Source organism: Notechis scutatus, chromosome 4 (assembly GCF_049901735.1).
Source record: "Notechis scutatus isolate UNSWTSFEM ecotype Mainland chromosome 4, rNotScu1.2, whole genome shotgun sequence".
Classification (NCBI taxonomy): Eukaryota; Metazoa; Chordata; class Lepidosauria; order Squamata; family Elapidae; genus Notechis; species Notechis scutatus.
The window spans coordinates 130,849,612-130,871,154 of NC_142012.1; the positions used below are offsets into that span (position 1 = coordinate 130,849,612).

The 21,543-nt window shown below is 39.4% G+C and overlaps 2 protein-coding genes across 3 annotated transcripts; one reads left to right on the forward strand and one right to left on the reverse strand.

Moving 5' to 3' along the window:
• The first annotated feature begins 638 nt into the window (after positions 1–638).
• On the forward strand, positions 639–9,523 carry TM4SF19 (transmembrane 4 L six family member 19). Of its 2 annotated transcripts, XM_026667844.2 has the most exons (5): positions 639–1,161; positions 2,343–2,533; positions 4,574–4,651; positions 6,746–6,927; positions 7,698–9,523. In XM_026667844.2, exons 2-5 carry the CDS (start codon positions 2,357–2,359, stop codon positions 7,888–7,890), a joined length of 630 nt encoding a protein of 209 aa, XP_026523629.2. In that variant the 5' UTR covers positions 639–1,161; positions 2,343–2,356; the 3' UTR covers positions 7,891–9,523. The 2 variants fall into 2 exon arrangements, with proteins under 2 accessions (XP_026523629.2, XP_087821063.1); XM_087964937.1 differs by lacking the exon at positions 639–1,161 and having other exon boundaries at positions 2,035–2,533.
• A 4,661-nt stretch (positions 9,524–14,184) lies between these two features.
• On the reverse strand, positions 14,185–18,762 carry NEU4 (neuraminidase 4). Its single transcript, XM_026693519.2, has 3 exons — positions 18,562–18,762; positions 16,473–16,728; positions 14,185–15,251 (listed from the first exon to the last, which is right to left on the reverse strand). The coding sequence occupies exons 1-3, from the start codon at positions 18,760–18,762 to the stop codon at positions 14,185–14,187; spliced, it is 1,524 nt and encodes a 507-aa protein (XP_026549304.2).
• Positions 18,763–21,543: the final 2,781 nt, after the last annotated feature.

Consider the following 21,543-nt stretch of genomic DNA (forward strand, 5'->3'; position numbering starts at 1 on the left):
TGTTCTGAAGAATAGAGTCAAGTGTAGGAGAAATTCCAAGTCTGCTGTACTATTTCTCATGATACATTATTAACAAAAATAAAGAATTCACAGCATACATTTTATACCATTTAGCCCAGGAGTAATCCCTAATTACTGGTAGTTCATATAATCTTACTCCCAGATACAATAACACAGAATTGTAATCTCTGCTTTCATGAGAAAGCCACTGTCATGATGAGTTAAGCCCAGGGTGGGCTGCTGGGGGTATACAGGGGTTTACAGGGGTTTGGGAGAGCCCCTAGCTAAGATTCTATGCAATTTGGAGAACCCCCAAATCCCACACCTGGTAGGCCCCTCCGACCCCGCCCCTCCCAGCCCATTTTGGATGCAGGTAAGTGCAGGATGCACGCAGAGGCTCCAGGAGGGCAACAAATGGACCTCAGGAAGTTCAGGAAGGCTGGAAACAGGCCCATTTCTGGCTTCCAGAGAGCCTCTGGAGCCCAGGGAGGCCATTTTTGCCTCCCAGAGGCTCGAGGAAAGCCTCCAGAGGCTGGGGAGGGCAAAACCTCCCCCCGCCGCCATGGTTCAGGAGGCCGGCTAGACTACACCCACCATGGCCATGCCATCCAGCAACTGGGCAGAGAACCCTTTGCTAAAAATTTTGAAGCCTATCCTGATTAGGCTTCAATAAAAGCTGATAGTCCTTAAGTGTTATCAAATAGTATCAGACTCTTTATAATTTCAACAGAATGATATGGCTACTCCCCTAGAATCAACAATTATATTTGTAAGCATATGGTGTGTGTTGCAAGAGTGTTGCATATGAGTTCACTATGCACGTGCCAGTTCCTCACACAAGCTTTTAAAGTTTATTACTCATTTCTGATGAAGGGATTTTTTTCTCTCCTAAAATTACATTAACTTTCCATAGTGGGGAGATACAGCATGTGATTGGTGTGTAAAAATTGGGAAGTTCAAACCTAACCATCTAGGGATAAAGAAAAACAGGGGCACCGATGCTTTCCTATACTCCAAAGGCTATAAATAGTCGTCAATTTTTGATGCCTTGTCTAGAAAAACATCTCTCTATCATCTCTAGCAATACTGGCAGCAACCATTAGTGGGAAGAAGCTCTAAGTGGCTCTACGACTCCTTTCATCTGCATTCAGTTTATCAAAAGTAAGTAGAAAATTCTGATTAATTTGTTTGGGGTGGAGAGGAAAAACTTCTACATAGAAAACCTAAACTGTGGTTTGCTTTGTCATTTCTCTGCCTAAGGAGGTTCAAGACTTTTCTAGGCGAATTCAAAATACTGTAATTTTGTGCTATATTGCTATGCAGGAACCAGTCTTTATTCCCAAGCACTGCACTTTGATAAGGGAATACGTTGCTATTGGGCGTATTGGAATATTATTTTTATCCCTTTAAATAATATTTAAAGTAGCATAAAAAACTGGTGACAAGCTAAGGTGTTGTAGTAAGCAATGCCATTCTATAAAGAAAGAACTTGCTGGTCTATTTGAAGGTAACAGCAAAATCAAAGAAGCTGTTTACAGTAAAGACACATAGCTTACGTATTGTGATTAGCTATAGATGCTGCTACTATGGATGTTGCAACTAGCCACCAATATTTTCCTACATGTTGTGATGGAGAATACCTGCCCCAGTGAGCTTTTACATGTGAGAACCACATGAGGTGTCCATCATGAGAGTATGTGAACAGGAAGAGGGGAATATGTTTGGTTATCCCAAAGGTGCTTTTTCAAAAGGCAACGGGACTTTGTTTTCCTTGAAGATATTTCACTTCTCATCTAAGAAGCTTCTTCAGTTATGGTGGAGGTCATTTGGTTGTTAGCACTCATTCTAAGAATCGCTGAGGCTACTTGGAGGTTTATCTATGCCCTCAGGTTAAAATAGTGCAAATGGGTGTGGAACCTTCTTGGAACTGCTGAGTGCTGTAAACAGGAAATAGGTGGTAGGATTAGGACACTACCTATCTCCTGTTTACAACACAAGTCCTTTCAATTGATATTTTCAATGTACAAATGATCTTCTGCTGACAGTGCTAAGCAAGCTTCAAAGGAACTTAGACAAGATGCTCTGTATAGAGGCAAAAAGTTGCTTCCTTCTGGGATAAACCACTGCAAGCAGAACATGTTAGGAAGCCTGAGTACTGCCAGTAAGCAGCCCTGTAACAGTTTGGTAGGTGCAGTTTAGATCAGAAACGTATCATAGACTGGCAGGATGTTGAATTATCACAGTCTTCATCCTCAGTCACCATGTTTACTACTCCAGGATTCAACCTCTTGAGGACAAGGAAGGGATGTTATTTTTTTCCCTCTGTTTCATTTTTTCCCCAGGACTCTCTTCTGCAATGTGTGTGGGTACTTGTACTCGAATCCTGGGCCCATGCCTCCTTATCTTGGGCTTTCTTTCCATTACTGCTAATATTCTCCTACTCTTTCCCAATTGGGAATGGTGTTACCTAAGCCTGGGCCAAATATCCAAGAGGGCAGTGCTAATGCCAGGGGTATGGGGAGGAGGCCTGCTGGTAAGTAGACTACTTTTTAATAACACTGGTCACTGCCTGGATAGGTCCCTGCAGTTTTCTTTGTAATGTTTCAGAAATGGTTTGCCAATGACTTCTTTCTAGGTTGGTGTCAGCCTCCCAAGATATAAGATGAGCTAACAGAACCTTGTAAGCCTGAAACTACAAGTCTCCGCTGCCTCTTTTTATTGCCTGATTACTTAGAGCAGATCCTCTCTAAATTTCTTTCTCTGCCTGTTGTTCACCATTGGGTTCCTCCCCTTTTTCTCTGATCATTTCCTAGGCAACATCTCTTCCCATTCCAATTTCCAACGACTCACGTTCCATAACAAAGAGAGAGAATGGAATGGGCCAAAGGGCACCCAGTTGTCTTTGGGCCTAAGGCAGGCCTGTAATTCACAGTCTCCCAATTTTTAGCCTGCTGCCTTAATCATTACACCAAATTAGCTCTCATAGTTGGTTAAATATGATTTAAATATGTTTAACCATGATTTTATTAACCAAACCATAGTGACTGAGCTCAACCTATTAAGAATCCATAATTTATAATGACATAAATCCACAATAAATCCAAACCAAACTAAACTATGTTTTAGTGCATATGAATCATTGATTGCTATAGCATCTGATAACCATCTATATGGCAATTGCTTCGTAATCTGTAAAGAAGAAAAATTCATTAATTTATTGTAATCTATACTACTGTAATCTACCTTCCATAGTCAGGATTTTTTTTCTGGGTATTTAGTTGAAATTTTGTCTTTTCAAACTGTCTGTTAACTTCCTACTCCTTGAGCCACAGCAAAAAAAAAGGGGTGTATTAGTTCACTTTACTATATTTATTCATACCCACCTCTTTGCAAATCCTGGAAATAGCTCATCTTTATTCGCACATTTTGATGAATATCATATTAGGGAGCCATAATTTCCTATGAGGGCTTGATTGTCAGTCTTAAATTGCCCTTACTTCCACAAAAAGTGTACCAACAGCTTAGTGAAGTGAAACAATTTTAGTATATTAAAGTTAGTTCTGCTCATCATTGAAAGTAAGTCAGTTTCCCTTAAGGTGGGAGCTTCTGAAAATATTGGGACCATAACTCCAAAAATTCTCCAGGCTTTGGACCACACACCTATATTATAAATTCTATATCAGAAATATTTTGCACTGGGTTAAGCCAGCCTTATCTCAGCTGCAAAAAACTGGGCAACTACACAATGTCAGCAAACAGTTTGAGATTGCTGCCATTGGATTGGATTTTTGCAGCTCAAAACAGGGAAGGTCTACATTAGATACTAATAACTCATAATTGTGAATCCTCTTGTAACCATGTTCTCTTCCTTTTTATTTTTGCAAAATGTTGTCAAGTTTCTTCAATTTCTGTGTAAAATGTAAACATTTTTATTATAGCCTAGATATGGATAAAGGTTAAAATTATTTATAAAGGGCTTGTTCCAACCAAGCATGTTAAGATTGCCACCCTATCATCATAAGGCAATGCACCTCTGTCTTAAGGGAAGATATGAAGATATAAGAGATAGTAAAGTTGTTGGATTAAGACTGGGGAGACTCATATTCAGTCCTGGATGTTCATGCATTACTATTGAGCTACTCACAATCTTCTAGTTTATCCTACTCACAAGGTTCTTTCTACTGAGATTAAAGTAGAAACGGGTCTACTTTGACTCCGTGAAAAGGAAAACGAACAAATGAGTAATTAAGAGGTCTCACATAGTAATAATAAGAGAGAAATACACCAAATTCAACCTAAGTATTTAGTTCATAGAATAACAGAGTTGGAAGGGACCTTGGAGGTCATCTAGTCCACCCCTGCTTGAGCAGGAGAGTCTATTACAAATATTAGCCTCTACCTAGGATCAAGCTCACGGCCACCTGATTGTGAGTCGAGAGCTCCATCTCTAGGCCATCAGAGGTGCCTGACTATGTGATGAATCTTAATAATAACATATCAAAATAATATCCTTTATAAACTCTGACTGTAGGGCACTAGAGAATACTGCTCATTCCAAACTATGTCCTTGTAGGTTTTTCCTGCTGCAGTTCAGATCACAGGTATTGGATGGAGGTGGAAGTACTTCAGCAGCTCAGGAACTTGCTGTAAGGTAAGAGAGATGTAGTTGATGATTCTGTGGATGAAAAGTTTCCAGTTTTAATAAATAGATCTTGGGGGAATATCTCACTCTATGTCAGAAATAATTCAAGATTCCCATAGTTGAAAAAAAGCAACAGAGTAGAGAGAACTTAAATAGTTATACCCTCAGAGAAAAGAAGCATTGTAAGAATAATATTGTCTGTTTGTTTTTATTAGCCTTGTTCTAGATTCATGGATGTGATAGAAAACTAAAATGTAGCACATCTATTCCATTTTGTGATACCATGAAGCTATATCCTGCAGTAAATATATAATTCAGATTTTATGCATTTGTACTTTACATGTCCCAAAAGGCATCAGGGATGATAAATATAGAAGGAGGTTGCCTCATTTTAGCTTCAGATCTTTGAGAATGATTAGACTGAAAGAGGACAATTGCCTGAACTTCATGGATTATCCATTACACTTGAGTGAAAATTGGACTCTGGTCTTTCTAGGCCAACATTTCCTTCCCTACTGTTCTACATAAAGTCCTTAGTTTTCAATTAGAAGTTGTTCGTTAAGTTTTGTCCCTTTTTTGTTTCTTAAAAATCAAGATGGGAGGCTGTAACGTCTAGAAAATAAAAAGAATCCTGAACAAAACTCAACAAGGACACATCCTCTAATGTTGGGTTGTTTGTTCCAGTTGCCTGCAATTGCTGTCGTTATATCACTAGTAAAGGAATGATGATAGTGATGATGATGTTATCCGTTCAGTTGAGTCCGACTCTTGGCAATTCTATGGGCCAGGTCTCTCCCACATCTTCTGACCTTGCACTATTTCTTTGAGTTTTTCTATGCTTTAGCTGGTGTCACTTTTAATAGTGTCCAGCCACAATGTTTTTTGACATCCTGTTTTCTTTTTACCGCTAACTCTTCCAAATATAATTGCTTTCTTCAGTGAATTCCCCCACACGACATGGCCAAAGTAAGTGAGACACACTAGTAAAGGAAGGCAGACTCCCAATCTCTATCAGTGCTCTCCTTTTTTCAACACTAGAGAAGACATGATCTAGGAGCTTTGACTTAAATCCTAAATTAGGAGTGAACATTTCCATCATGACAAAGCTGAGAGGGCATGCCTATAACCCACATACATTAATCTCCTCTCCACCCCATTATTTTCCATAAAAATCTGTTTCTGGTTACAGTTCTCTTCAAACTGTCTTAATTTCAGCAGCATAAATAAAGGAAGGATATTGTTTTTATTTGCCCTGGTAAAGAACTGAAGGCTGAAATCCATAATACTGTAAAATCATAGAGCTGAAATGGGGCATCTTTATGATTAGTCCATATCCTCAGTTCAGCAGAAGAATCCAAAGCCGAGCATCCCCCACACGTGGTTGTCCACCCTCTCCTTATGTATATCCAAGGGAGGAGCCTGATGCTACCTCAGTAATTTCTTCCACTGCTAACAGTCTCCTGTTGTCAGGAAAGCTTTTTTTTTTTTTTTTTACTTTGAATCTGAATCAGCACCAGTGATGCTATTGTACCGGTTCGGCCCGGTTCCGGTAATGCCAAAGATCAGTGGAGACCAAACCGGTTCTCTCTGAGGAGCTGCTGTTGGGCCTACCTACCATCCCGGGCTCCCATACTGACCTTTATTCCCTGCTTTTGAAGCGTAGCTGCTTTGCGCGACACAGCTGCCGTGCGTCAGCTGTTGAAGTGACAGGGAGAGTGCAGGATTGCAGGAGGTGAGTTAGAAAGCCTCTGCGCGTGTGTAAAGTGTATGCGCATGCGCATAGCACGCCAACCAAGCCACAGCCGCCGAATTGGTGGTAAACTATTTTGAAACGCACCACTGATTAGCACCATTCTGCAACTGTTTCCTACATTCCTACACTAATGAAATCTAAATCTGCACAGTATGTTCTCCATTCTGCTCCCCTGTCAGGAGCAGTTGAAGCTGAGGAAAAAACGGCACCTGAAATGTAACAGATATCATATTTATTTTTTTCTTGAAATGTTGCAGAGCCAATCTCCATCTTACCTCTTCACAACTCTGAGGCTGATAGATATTGTCTTGTATATTTGAAGTTAATATCTGTGCCTCTTTTGCTTACAGATGTTTCTTTCCATTCTGCTGTCAGGACTGGCCCTCCTGGGATCGGCGGCTTGTTTTATTTTGTCTGGTTCAGGCTTGACGGAGGGGCCACTCTGTCTCTATAATTCCACCCTCAATCATAACAAAGTGCAACAGTGGGGCTACCCATTTCTTGAAATGGACTACCATGTCTTCAACAATGGGTAAGGTGACTGAAGTTCATCTTACAATATTGCTTAGCACATATTATTTTGCTTAAATAATTCAGACTTGCAGATAGCCTGTTGGTAGGTTCAGAAAACCATTCCTTGTAAAAGTGTGCTTTGTGTGAACACTTTGTGTATACTTGCTTGAAGAGACAGAATAACTATATATGAACTCAGGTTTTCAGATAAAATCCTCTACATATAGAGTTTCGCATTAGAAATGGGTCATGCTTTTTATTAAAAATAAGTGATAAATACTTAAATAGAAAATCTGCATGGGACAGTTGACTTCAATCTAGCACTATTTAAAATTTAGTATTCCCCAAAATTTTAGCCATATCAGAGGTACTCTTGAAGTGGTAGCCATAATACAACTGGAGGGTACAAGTGGGGACAAGGCTAAGGCTGAGGGTCAGTTGAACTGGAATATGGAAAAAGGAAAAAGATTTTAAGAGCATTTAAAAGTACCCCAAATAAAAACAGTGAATCCGTGCTACCATTGTTATTACATTTGGTTAAAATTTATTGTTCCAAGCCTACTAAGTCAATGCAGAGAGATATCTATGAGGCAATGCAATTAGGAAGGAACAGATTAGATGACAATAGAAGTAGTTAAAACGCTGGATATTTAATAGGATAATAAAGTTTTAGTTAATATTTAGAACTATATACAGAAAAAATACTATTAATTGAGGACTCCCCCCCCCCAACCGTAACTCTGCTTTAGAAAAAAGTCTACAACTTACTTAAAATCTGCTTCTTTTAAGGGCTCAGAATTACCTGTATGATCCTTCCCTTTGGAATTCAGTTTGCATCAAGCCACAGAATATTGTTGTCTGGAATGTGTATTTCTTCTCTTCCCTCCTAGTCATCAGCACGGTTGAAATGATCCTGTCTGCTCTCCAAATTATCAATGGCTGTTTTGGATGTGTCTGTGGCTTATGTGAACAGAAGAAATAGGTTTCGGAAGTGTTTTTAACCTTCAGTTCATTTGTACAGATCAGATTACAAAGATATTGTGCTAACTTGATTTACAACTATATCTTTTGTCACTGTAGCTTGCACAGCTGGTTCTTGCATAGTCATGTAAGAACAGAGATGATGTTGACCCCCCCACCCCAACAGTGATCTCCCATTACCAACCCTCCAGGGTATGACAGAAGAATTAATAGAACTAAGCAGTCACTATCAGGCCATTGAGACTGAAACTGCTATGACTATAGACGTTCTCAAGAGCTAGAGAGCTAGGAAGCTGACTTTGATATAATGATCGTAATGATTTTATAATTAGTGATATGGTACTGTGGTGTATATTTATACACATATTTATTCGTGTTTCTGTTTACAAGAAATCCTTAACTGTTGTGCTAAATGTTTTTTTAATCCTAAAATTCCTCTTGTTTATGTGAGTGAATGAGATGTAAGCCAGAAAGTACTGTGATTTTTCTGAGATAAAGAACAGTACAGTACAGATAGGAAGCCTGAATGGAAAATACTCACTCCAAATTCAGTTTAAGGCAGATCCTTTGATTTTAAGGTCTACTTTCTACCTCATAGATGGTCCCCAATCTCTAGGTCACAACCTGGGGAACAACTTTGACCTGAATTCTAGTTATTTTTGCCCAAACTAGCAAATAAAAAGATGTGGTGACCAAGACCATTAATCTGAGAAGTTTAGAAGTTTCACTTTTTAAAACAGGAATGGGCAACTCAGAATCCTCTAGCTATTTCAAGTATTAAAACCCAAGCTGGAATAGCTAATGTCACACATTGGGAGAGACATAGTCCAAAATATATTTTATTACCAAACATGGTAAAAAATTCCCAAAGAAACGAGGTAAGTATGGTACAATATGTTAAACTTTCATGCCTGATATTTGAATAGTACCTTCATATATATATATATATATGTGCATGCTTGGGATATGGGAAACTAAGCAGTACATCTGTCAATACTCTGATGAAGCAGAGGGCTAAATAGTCCCAGTTGCCATTTCCTTTCTAATCCTTTATCTCTCATCACCCCATCCACCCCATAGCAAACTTAGAAACCACTGGAAAGCATGAAGAGTCAAAACTGGCAAGAGAGGCTACCATGTTTTTCTTTCATTTGAATGCTTAAAAAAAATACAGTGGAAAGAGACCTTCAGTTGGTGCCTTGGCAGCACATACTCCCTAATCCTTCAATATTTTATATACTGAATAGTCCGAAAACTAAGGGTATTTTAAAAGCTACTCTTTCAACATTTGCAAGAGCATGTTTTTGTCAGAAAGAGAAAAGCATCGGGATATGACACAGCAAACTTTGCCCTTTTGTACCTGTGTGTGGTATCACAACACACACACACACACACAAAGGGGCTGGCTTGCATCATGATATCATGACACTGCTTTCATCATTCTGCCCCAATCCCTCTTGCTGTGCCAGCTATCCCTTCAGGCCTACTGAAATTGTACAGAAGTTATTAGATACTGTAACTATATTCATAGCCTTCTAAAATATTTACTGGCATTGCAGTAGTCGAAAAGAAATTCTGCTAGAGAGCAAGGATGACCTACACCAGTGGATTTCAACCTTGGTAGCTTTAGATATATAGACCAGGGGTCCCCAACCACCGGTCCATGGACCGTGCACCGTCCGTGGAACAAGTCCTACCGGGCGCTGGTTAAATATGCCGCCATCTTTTTGATGAAAAAGTGCTTCTGGTGAGCTTTTCCGGTAGAAAGCTCACCGGAAGCACTTCTTCATCAAAAAAGATGGCGGCGCCAGCTAATGCCGGTACCAGGCCGCGCCATAAAAAGGTTGGGGATACCGGGCCGCGGCATAAGAAAGGTTGGGGATCACTGATATAGACAACTCCCAGAATTCCCTAGCCAGCACTGTTCTCTGGGGAATTCTTGAAGTTGAGGTTGATACATCTGAAAGATTCCAAGGATGGTATATATTGGCCTACACTATGTGATCTTGGGTTTCATGCATTCAGAGTCATGTATATGAGATGAGTGGCTACCCTTCCCCTAGAAGACTAGATTGAGAAGAATGTTATCATTTTCAAGAGAAAACACTACTTTGAACTGCATAATCTATTTTTCTTCCTCCACGTTTTTCAAATTGCATCAAAAGTGTTGTTCACATTATGGCTAGACTTTGTTTTTATTGATTGTCTCCATAATAGCTGCTTAATGGAAATAATAGCTTTTTTTAATGGAAACTGCTGAAAACCTATGTGCTTAAATACCAAATAAAGATATTTATTTTTCCAACATTTCTTCAAAAATATTTTTCCCATAAATAAGTGTGTGACTCAAACTTCTCCGGGTGCATTATTCAATGTCAGTACTGCTCACTCATTCTTTATATTTAAGAAGCCAGAAACCTTTTTCCAGAGTAGATAATTGTTAATTGGCAACTTTTCTTTTCTTTTAAAAACATCCTTGTTAATTGTGATATAAGCCTTTCAAAGAAGGGCTGACAACTTCACTGTAGGCATAGAAATATGCAGAGGATATGCAAAACCAATAGCAAGTTATTTCTCTTTGAGGGAAATAACTCTACTTAGACCCTGAACAGAAGACACGGGAAATACACATCTATATAGGAGAACTCTGCATCAGCTGTTCTCATTCCTATAGGGCATTTAGCAATAGCATTTAGACTTATATACTGCTTCACAGTGCTTTACAACCCTGTCTAACTCCAATTATCCTCCTTGGAATAGCCATACAGCAGAAAGTGTAGCCCTAAAGCACACACTTGCCTTCCATTCTTGAAGTGGGAGAATATGATGTGGTAGTGGAGGGGATTGCACCTCTTTCTTTGGCTCCAAAGGACTTGGAAGGAAATGATGAGAAAAGGAGCATCAGTCCTCTTCCTTCCCCCAAGTCACCTAATCTCAGAGAGTCCTGCTGCCCCCAATTTCTGATCACTCAAACAGCAACCCTGTTGCTGCCCTGCAGAAATCAGTCAGATTTGGGATTTCATGAGCTGGATCTACAGCAATCACCATCTCAAAATGGCACACAAGGGCTGAAAGAGAAACCCAAAGTTACACTATATATACTTAGCACAAGAGATACCAACCTTATGGAAGGCCTACATATGATCTTTCATGAGGTCAATATTTTCTGACAAGCAACATACACCCAAAGAAAAGACCAGCTGTGCCAAAGGGGAGCCTCATGTCTCTGGATCCAGAGTCCTCCAGTCAGAGGGAAAGGAGCAGCACTATAGTCAGAGTGCCAAGTGGAACCCAGTAATTCAGCCACCTCCAGAGGTTGTTCTTTGGTGCATGCTAGAAAGTTCAGATGAGAGTTGTCCTGTATTCTGAAGGAAGAAAAAAAAGCAGCTTTCCCGATGGTCCATCTTGACTAGGTTCTGCTGTCCCAGAAGACTGTAAATGAGATGAGGGCTCTGCTGTGAAGATATGTGCCAACCGCAACCGCAACGTTAATGAGTATCTGTGAGCTGGGCAAAGAGCCCATAAATATTGACCTGCAAGGGATGTGACTACTACAGAATAGAATGGGCATGGCAAAAATAATAATAATGGGGTTGGGGTGGAAAGGAGGTTTGCACAAAATAAATGCATTTAAATATTCTATCATTATGCTATCTCATTATTTGCTTAGTACTAGTATGTAATAGAGATAAATGGACGCTCACATATTACCCACTAATAGTAAATCTTAGAGTAATATATGAAACTAATCATACCCTGAAATTACATACTTCACCACATCCAGCCATCAATAGTTCTGGAGATAACCTGGTGAAACTGACTAGGTGGTTTGGAGTTTTTTTTGTCACTAGTTACTGCACACTAGCTGTAGAGCACAATCAGTTCTGCCTCTAATAAGAATCAGGTATATAGACAAAAACACTCATACAAGGAAATGTCAAACAGTTCAATTTTGCTTCACTTGGCCCTTGAGAATATTTATTCAGGATTGTCCACAGAATGTAGTCAAAAACATCAAGATGATGGTTATAGCACTACAATCAAAACTACACTTGTGTTTTATGTGTGTCATGGCATTTCCCACCATATTTCATGCCAGGCAATGTTGTTGCCTCAATCTGTATTATTATAATATGGTTACAAACCCCTTCATACCCTTTACATTAGACATTATGGACTGCATGCTGCTCTGGATAGCTAGTAATACAGCCCTACAAGCTCATAAACTTTTAATATTATAATGTGATTTATATATGTTATATTTTATATGCAACACAAGATAGCTCCTCCTCACTCAGTGCATCCCAGGCAAGCCAAAAGTTTGGACACCCATGCTTTACATGCTCCATTGAAGTGAATGTGCCCTAATATTTGTAGAGAAAATACAAAGGAGATGCTGGACTTAAGCATGGGTGGTGTCTGCTGTCTTAAGACTGTTAAGTGCCGGGGAAATCAGGAGATTCTGGCAGTTCAAATGAGTATAAAGTTTTATTGCAAGTTTAAAACAGGGGTGGGATCCTGTCGGCATAACAATCGGTTTGGTGAGCACGCGCTTTGTGCATGCACACACATGCGCAGTACTTACAAAACAACTTCTCCTGCCAGCAATCACCGTCTCCTGCTGACGCGCGGCATTCAGCTGTGCTGCGCTAAGCAACTAAGGTAAGAATGAAGGACAGCTAGAGTTCAGGTGAATGGGTGGGCCCAAACGAAGAAAATAACATTTTATTTGAAGAGAACTGGTTTGGAGCTATCAGTTCTATAGAACCAGGCCGAACTGGTAGAATCCCACCCCAGGTTTAAGCTCTCTACAAGAATTTGAGCTACTAGTGGTTAAAGGCAATGAGTGGGAATTACGAAGGCATTCAAGGAGGGTCACACTTAGATCTCTTGTGGGTGCGAAGTTTGACCTCTCCTTCGAACTCAGCCTGGTCATCTCCTACAGAACCATTAAAAAAATGTAAATGATAAGGCAAGGCTAATCCTGCTCAGTTCTGGCCAGCATGGCAGATGCCTTTAACAGATTGGCTTGAATGATATAGTTTCCCTTCTATGGGGATGGAGGGGTAATGGATATTATTCTCCTTAATAACAGAATAACAGAGTTGGAAGGAAAGGCTTCTAGTACAACTCACTGCTTGGGCAGAAAACCTTGTATCATTCCAGACAAATGATAGTCCAATCTCTTCTTTGAAACCTCCAGTGATGGAGTACCCACAATTTCTGGAAATAAGCTGTTCCACTGATTGTTCTCTACTCTAACCCTTCTCTAACTTAAAGTCACGTAGTGTAGTGAAATGCATTTATTTGTATATGGAAGAAAAACATGACACTATGTTTTGGTGTAAAGATAATGATGATGATGATGATGATGATGATGATGATGATGATGATGATGATGATGATTGATGATGATATGATGATGATGATGATGATGATGGAGGAACCCAATTTTGGAACATAACACCCCGGATATCACGATTGTAGAGTTGAAAAAAGGGTGGATCATCGACATTGCCATACCTGGTGACAGCAGAATCGATGAGAAACAACTTGAAAAAGTCACCAGATATCAGGACTTGAGAATCGAACTGCAGAGACTCTGGCATAAACCAGTGCAGGTGGTTCCAGTGGTACTCGGCACACTGGGTGCTGTGCCTAAAGACCTAGGAAAGCACTTAAAAACAATTGGCGCTGACAAGATCACTGTTGGTCAACTGCAGAAGGCCACCTTACTGGGTTCTGCTCGCATAATCCGCCGATACATCATGCAGTCTTAAACACTTGGGAAGTGTTCGACTAGTGATTTGTAATACGAAACCCAGCATAGTTATCTCGTTTGGTGTGTATATTGTCATTTTTGTATATAATAATAATAATAATAATAATAATAATAATAATAATAATAATAATAATAATAATAATAATAATAATAACAACCCCACAACTTTAGAGAGGAAAGGAAAGGAAACCAGAAACTGGAAATAATCAGAATTTATTTACTGCAAATAAATGTACCCCTTCTTCCATTTAGTAGGGTGTTTTAGCCAGCAGGTGGCAAACCCAAGCTAGCATCCTTAAACATATTCTGGAATATTTCTATAAATAACCTAAGCTGTCAGTCTCTTCACAAGGCCAAAGCAGACGTGACTTTGTAATTACATGCATCTTGCATTAATTTATCTGAATTTTGCAATCCAATTCTACTCTGCACATAATATATACACAATTGTATTCAAAATATATTTCCCAATGGTTATATTAGGATGAATGAGACCTAAAAGTATCCTTCAGTTTAAAAGATGGCACACTTTTCCCCCTTTCTCTTTCTACCCTTTGAGGATTGCTCCTGACTGAGAGAAGAAGTTATTAGAGGAATGTTCTGAAGAACTTCATGCAATGTAAACATGCTAAAGGATATTTGCTCGTATGGGGATTGCATCCCATTCTCATACAGACAGGCAAATGCTGGGATCCCAGTTGCTGAGAACTCTGAGTAAGGCAACTCAATGTAGGCCAAGTCTGAGTAAGCACTGGGCCCTTCATAAATAATCCAGGGTTTAGACCAGCTGTCAACATCTCTAGGAAATATGTTGAGGTATATTCCCAGGTTGTCTCGGGATCTGGAGCTTGTTGGGTGGGAGTACAGAGCCCATGTTGGGATTTCAAAATATGTATCTGATTTGGAAACTGTTTTAGCACTGTTGTGATCTTGATGTGTACATGTCATATTCCAAGACATGGGACTAACAGCACTACTGAGATGGCCACCAGAAGTTGCAGCTGATATAAACCTTTCCAGCTGCTGGTGGCATAAATAGTGATTGCGCTGAGAAGTAGTAAGCTGTGCTGGACAAAAATTGGACCTCTCACATATCACATGTTGCAATGAGAGGCCTGGCCCTTTAACAGGGCATGCTTTCCTCTGGGACACTTGGATGCCATGATGCATGCAGTAAAGTGGAGCTGGGAATCCAATGATACTTCCATGACAACCATGAGGAGGCTCAACAAGTTGAGGTACCAGCTGCCCTGAATGGAATACTGCCCCATCATCTGTGCTGAGTGCCTGAACCCGGAAGCCCAAAGGACTCCTAGCATTGCACAGGAGCACATGGCTTCCATCCTCCTCATCCACTGACAACATTTGGCACTCAAGAGTCTTCAGATTGGGGACAAACTCACCAAAGAACCAGCTCTGCCCATGATCATCACTGTAGAAAGCAAATGCATGTGGGGTTGTTTTGCAGAGTTTTCCAAAGCATTTTTTGCAGTCAATATAATACGTATAGGCAGGCAAGAGCAGACGGCCTGACTTGAGCTGAATGCCATGTCCAGGGCCAAGGGCAAAAGTAGCCCAGTCTAGAAGGAAGGCAGACATAAAATTAAGAGACTTGTGACATTTCGATGATAGACAAATAATGGCGAAGAATTCATAAGCAAAATTCAACAGTCATATTTTACCTGATAAATCACACATTTCAGAGGCCAAGAACCACATTTAAGATTGTTGTTTTTTCTCTTGCAGAGTGGGGATCCGAAGGTTATAATGGGCAGGTTAATGTCAAGCTGTATTTGCAATTTTACAAAATGTGTGGGCCTGCCTTGTGCATGCGGATCTTTCAATGTTTTACTTTCAACTGTTTTACTTCTCAAATTTTGCTAAAGCTATTTCAGCACCCACATGACCACTTGTATTCATACGCATGTTGTTTCCTGCTTCAAATTGGCAAATTAAGTTATCACTGAATTTATAGTATAGTTAGAAAGGGTTCTAGTGAGTTGCAGAAAAGCAGTTTGGGGGCACTGTGTGATCCTGAAGCTAAAGGCTGCACACTTTCAGATGTGCTTCAGATTGGACACTGCATTCCATGATAATTTTAACTGGCCGATGGGTCATTTATAAAGAGACAAAAGGGAAGAGTTGTGAACAGAAAAGTCAGGAAACACTGATATACAATAAGATGACAAAAAACCTCTAGAGATCTGCTTTGAAATTCTTTCTGGCTCCTTAATGTCCACTCTGGGTCATATTCTCTGGAGTAAAGGGGGATAATAACAGAGAAGATGGAACACAACTGCCTCTCCTGTAAGTATTTATTGGGAGAATTCTTTCTGGAGTTTTGGAGATCTTTGTGGTTCCTAGCCTTTCTTCCATTTTCTTCCACTTTCTTCCACTATCACCAAATACGGTCCCGCTCTGTTCTGCTTTCAGAGAATTAGCTTGCTATTTGGCAGAGATGGACAGGCTCCCAATTTTCCTTACCCAGTTGTTTCCAACATTCTTTTGATTTAAAAAACGAAAAATGACAGTTTGTGATAATTATATATCCAGTATGTATAATGAGCAGAACAATGACATCCTTATCTTAACTGTGACCTGGTTAATCCATTCTGTCCAAGGGGACAGAAACTCTTTCCTTGATGCAAGCCTAAAAGAAGGTAACTAAAATCTTGATAAAGTCTAACAATAAAAGTATGAGTGCAACAAGAGTCTTTAATATTTTTGTTGTTCTTTGATACCCCATCTCATCTTTGCTCTTGTGCTCTCTCTTTTTTGTAGGTACTATTAAATATCTGTACCTTGGATGGACATGCCAATAACTTCCTCAGTGAGATCAGTCACATGGCTCCAGCTGATGCCCTGGTTGGAACTAAACACATAGCAGAGGCGAGCAGCATTTTGACCTGTGACAATTTGGAAGACTTCAGAAGTCCTGCCCAACACAGCAATGAAAAATAGGAACACCATGCCAGTGACTTCATCATAGATGGGGCAAGGGTTCATAGATCGATGGTGCATCAGAGTTGCTGTTTCAATGGTTTGCATATCTTCCCACTGGCAAAAAAAAAGACACCCAAAGAACTTTAGAACCCCAGATTTAACTTCTTGTTTAGCTAGAACTTTTATGTTGCTTATTTTGAGATGAGACCCCATTAACTTGTAATTTTGCTATCTCCTATTTAACATTCACAGTTGGTGAGTTCAAGTAAGGTAAGGAGACTCAAGATTATCTAAATAATATTTATTTTAGGTAAAATTTCAAATGTATATTAAAACCCATCCAATAAGTGCCTTTTCCTCATCTAAGAATAACTATGCATGTTAATAATTAGGTTATTACCTATGATTTGCAGAACTATTTGTGATAAACAGAGTAATGTTGCTGTCAAAATATCACGTAATTGATTGCGACCAGGAGAATATGTTTAACTTCCTGGGTCAAGCATTTTTTGTCTCCACTGGTTTTTTCCAGAAGAACATAAACATATTCTGTACATGCTTTTTACTAACTTATTAGACAGAAATATCATCCTTGAAGAACAGCGATTCTATTCCCCTTTGCTTATAAGCCTAAAAGCTTCATCTTCCAAATAGTAAGCCAGATAAATACACCTCTAAGCATGCTGAGGGATCAACCATCACTGAATAATGGCTCAACAGTTGATGGGATGTACTGGAACAGCCTCCTTTGTCCTCCTGACATCAACAACAACAACAAAAAAGCACCTGACAGGGTGTTTAAGTTAACGCACATGGAGGAGAATGAGATAGTAAGCTCTTTTAAGAATGAACAAAACAAAACATTCATCCAGTAACTCTGACTGTAGACCATTTACCAATGAGGAGAAGGAGACTGAAATAATAATAGTCTGCTTAAATGCATGATTTCCCAAATACAGGTGGCCCTCGGCTTAAAACGGTTCACTTAGTGACTGTTCAAAGTGCCAATAGCAGTGAAAAAATTGACTTACGACCGTTTTTCACAGAGCCATTGCAACCTCCCCATGGTTACATGATCAAAATTCACACGCTTGGCAACTGATTCACATTTATGATGCCTGCAGCATCTCAGGGTCCTGTGATCCCCCTATATTGTAAACTTCTGGCAAGCAAAGTCAATAGGGAAACCACATTCACTTATCAACTGTGTTATTAACTTAACAACTGCAGTGATTCACTTAACAGCTGTAGCAAGAAAGGTCATAAAATGGGATAGATACACTTAACAAATGTTTCACTTAGCAACAGAAATCTTGGGCTCAATTATGGCTGCAAGTCGAGGACTACTTGTACAGTTTTTGCTTAAATGCACGGTTTTGTCAATACAATTTTGCAGCAGTTCAATCTTTTGGGAAGGGTGAGATTTTGGCCATCTTTTAATTATTTTTCGAAGCGCCTCCCATTGTACCTGGCACAAGGTTGTTCAAGTGGCAAAAGATGACCAAGTGCAGGATGTGAAAGCATGTAATAACTAGCCATTGCGTATATGGACTGGCTCTATTATCAAGCAATGAATGCTGACTATTATAGTTCTTTCCAGCTGGGTTTCTCCATGTAGGCTGGGACCAAGTCCTAGATCAGGGCTGTCAAACTCACGTCGTCACGGCGGCGTCACGTGATGTATCAGGACTTTCCCCCCCCGCTTTGCTAAACCAGGCGTGGGCGTGGCCAGCGCGTGACGCATCCGGTCCGTGGGCCGGAGTTTGACAGCCTTGTCCTACATTCTCCCCTTGTCATCCCAGCACAGCAACAGATTAGTGAAGTGGCAGTATGGAGTCAGTATGGAGTATGGAGTCAGGTATTCGTAAGAGACACCTTCCTGCTTTTGTCCCTAATATCTAGTCCTGCTATCCAAGTTTTGGGGAAGCTGTTTTGGCTTTGTCTTACCTGCATGGCGTTCATGTAGAAAGTACCCCTTCTTAGCACCAGTAAATTGGCATCGGCATCATCCACGCTAAGCCGCTGTTCTGCAAAAGCCAAGAGCTTGGCTACAGATGGGATATAGAGTAATGCTGGCACTCGGTAAGTCATTCCACTTATTTCCTTTTCAAATAAGACAGTTCTGCCAGGAAAATGGCGAGTGCCCATTGCAGCTACAATTCAAGAAGAATATCCAAAGCACTGAGCAGAGAATTTGGATGCCAGGTGTATCTACTTTGCAGACTCCAACTATCTTAATAATCATCCAATCCATGAATACATTTTGACTGTAACTAGAGAGACTCTGATCAAACATGCAGGGGGAAGGACATCCTTTCATTCATCACTGATTACATTAAAAATAGGTTTGGTAAGTAACAATGGCACTCACATATATCACATACATCACTATAATCAGTTAGTGCTACTGGAAGATTGAACAGGATGGATTAATTGATTTAAGGGTTTCCAGAAATGTTCTTAATAGTCATTGGCAAAGCATGCCATGCACATATTTTATTTAAGCAAATATCTGAAAAGAAAATGAGCTGTTATAGCAAGAAATATTAATGTATACCTTAATGTCTCTCCACTTATAAGTTAAGGATAGTATTATTACTACAATATTAGTCATGGAGGGGAGAAAGAAAAGGAAGCATTGTAAGCTCTGGAAAATCCCTCAGGTAGAAATGCTTCTGTCAATCTGCATGAATCATGAATGTTGATCTTAAGAATATTCATTCTATCTATACTTTGATAAATAAATTCAAGGATTACAATAATTCATCTCCCATGACCTTCCCAAAGAAATGAAATTTGGAGACCTTTTAGATTGTACACTGTTTTATGGGTTCTTGAGGGAAACAGACCAAGAATATGAGCACCAGGTATAGGCAATCTGACAACTTTCATATGCTTTGAACCAGAACTTCTATAATCTGTGGATGGGGGCCGGCTTAGCCAGAAGTGATGAGAAATTAATTCCAAAAATACCAGATGGGCACTGGATGCACTGTGACTCCATGCAGCATTCTCTCCCCATCCCACCCCACAAAGGAAGGGAATATTGTATAGGAAAATGAAACAGAAGAGTCAAATGAAAATTACAGAGACAAAATACGAAGTAAAAAGAGAAGAGACATAGGGAAACTGACAGATCAAAGAGAGCATGAGACTACAAACCTTGTTCTTTTTCTGGCTGTGCACTATCTCTGTTACCACTAAACCCACTAGTTGTTCTTTAGATGGATCGGTAGTCATTTGAATTACATCTGTACTCATGTACAAAAGCTGCTTTCTGACCAATACAGCCTCAGCACTTTCCTCTGTTTAGTGACACCTTGTTTGTTGTGTTTTAACTCTCAAGCCCCCTCTCCCACCCTGCCTTTTCCTCTCCCTTTGATTCAATGACCTTACTAGATGTTACAGACAAAGCCCTGAGGCAGTATTTAGTAGCTTGATCAGCAATGTCAGACAAAGACTTCATTGTCAAGAGTTCAATGAGGATAGAACCAGCATTTTCCATGAATAAGTATTAATGTCTATAATATCCCTATTTTACTTATTTACTTATTGAGACACTGGTTTCCAGACCATATTTACATAATTGAAACATAATTTGGTAGAAAATTTCATAATTGGAAGTGAATTTTGGGTGATCATGAACAAAGATATTCCACTCTCTAATTTTCAAAAAACAAGAGATTGTGACACTCCCAGTATCTGTATGATTGATCTGTGATGTAACTCTGTTTATCCGTTTTCACTTAATTATAATACAAATATACCTGGCATCAACTTTTTTCTGCATGGTCTCCAGCATATTGTCCTACTGACATATGAGTACTGTCCTACTCAACCCATGTATAAGACAAGCTGAAGATGCCCTTAACTATACTACTATGAAGCTACTATTGAACTAGCATACTCAAATAGTAAGCTATATGAATTTTGATGTCTTTAGCTGCTCTTTCCATCAGCAGGTGACCCATAGTAGATAAAGTCAGCTTGGCATCTATTAGCCATTTAGGGATTATGTAATCATGTTTCCTTTTGTATGGGCTCTAGGCAGTCTCCTATACTACAATTCTGTTTTTTCACAAAAAATACTGAGTATTATATAAATTAGGAAATAACTGGTTCCAACATTATTTTGTCATGTTAGCTTTTCAAAATGATAAATATCAAAATAGCTAATAATCAGGATGTGCTAATGGAAGGGTATCTTCCTACTTCTCTTGCATTTTAGTGTTACAGAGTAGTTTGTGACGTGTATATAAACACAAATGATAAAACATACATGTGAGGTTTCAAATATCATTGACTGTTTCTATAGTTACACTATCTTGCCTTATAGTATATAGTGTATAATATATAGTATAAGCTATGTGCTATCATCTATGACATATCACTTTGTTGTTTGTATGTATACTGAGAAATTATGCACTAGAGACAAATTCCTTGGGTGTCCAATCACACCTGGCCAATAAAAAGTTCTATTGTATTCTGTGCTGTGCTGTGCTGTGCTGTGCTGCGCTGCGCTATATAGCTATAGCAATTAACAGAATTAGGAACACAATGAGTACTATTCTGTAATGATTAATGTGTGTCACTAAACACTATGTAGACTTAATGCATTCATTTATACATGTTAAACATCCAGAATTATCTCAGAGATAAAAGAGATTCCATTGTAGTTCATACTAAAATTATTTTAAGCTATATCCTCCTCATTACAACAGCTGGAAAATTAAAACAGACTATACAAACAAATAATAATTTGCCCTGAATTGTGTAAAGATTTTTGGCAAAACTTGTAAATTATATGTTGTGTTATTTGGCCAGAAATTAAACATGGATCTAGTAATCTACCCTGAGATACCCCATACAATTGTTGTTTCACAATTAGAAATGATTCAACATGCTTACCTAAAGACACCCTTCCTTGGG

Bases quoted from the DNA above. Each gene is read 5' to 3' on its own strand.
- TM4SF19 (XM_087964937.1), top strand. From the start codon at position 2,306: ATGTTATTTTTTTCCCTCTGTTTCATTTTTTCCCCAGGACTCTCTTCT. The intron at 2,534-4,573 runs GTAAGTAGACTA...ATGTCCTTGTAG, and splicing joins TATGGGGAGGAGGCCTGCTG to GTTTTTCCTGCTGCAGTTCA. The intron at 6,928-7,697 runs GTAAGGTGACTG...GCTTCTTTTAAG, and splicing joins TACCATGTCTTCAACAATGG to GGCTCAGAATTACCTGTATG.
- NEU4 (XM_026693519.2), bottom strand. From the start codon at position 18,762: ATGGGCACTCGCCATTTTCCTGGCAGAACTGTCTTATTTGAAAAGGAA. The intron at 16,729-18,561 runs GTAAGACAAAGC...TTTTTTTGCCAG, and splicing joins TCTACATGAACGCCATGCAG to TGGGAAGATATGCAAACCAT. The intron at 15,252-16,472 runs GTACAGATATTT...CCTTCCTTCTAG, and splicing joins TATTGGCATGTCCATCCAAG to ACTGGGCTACTTTTGCCCTT.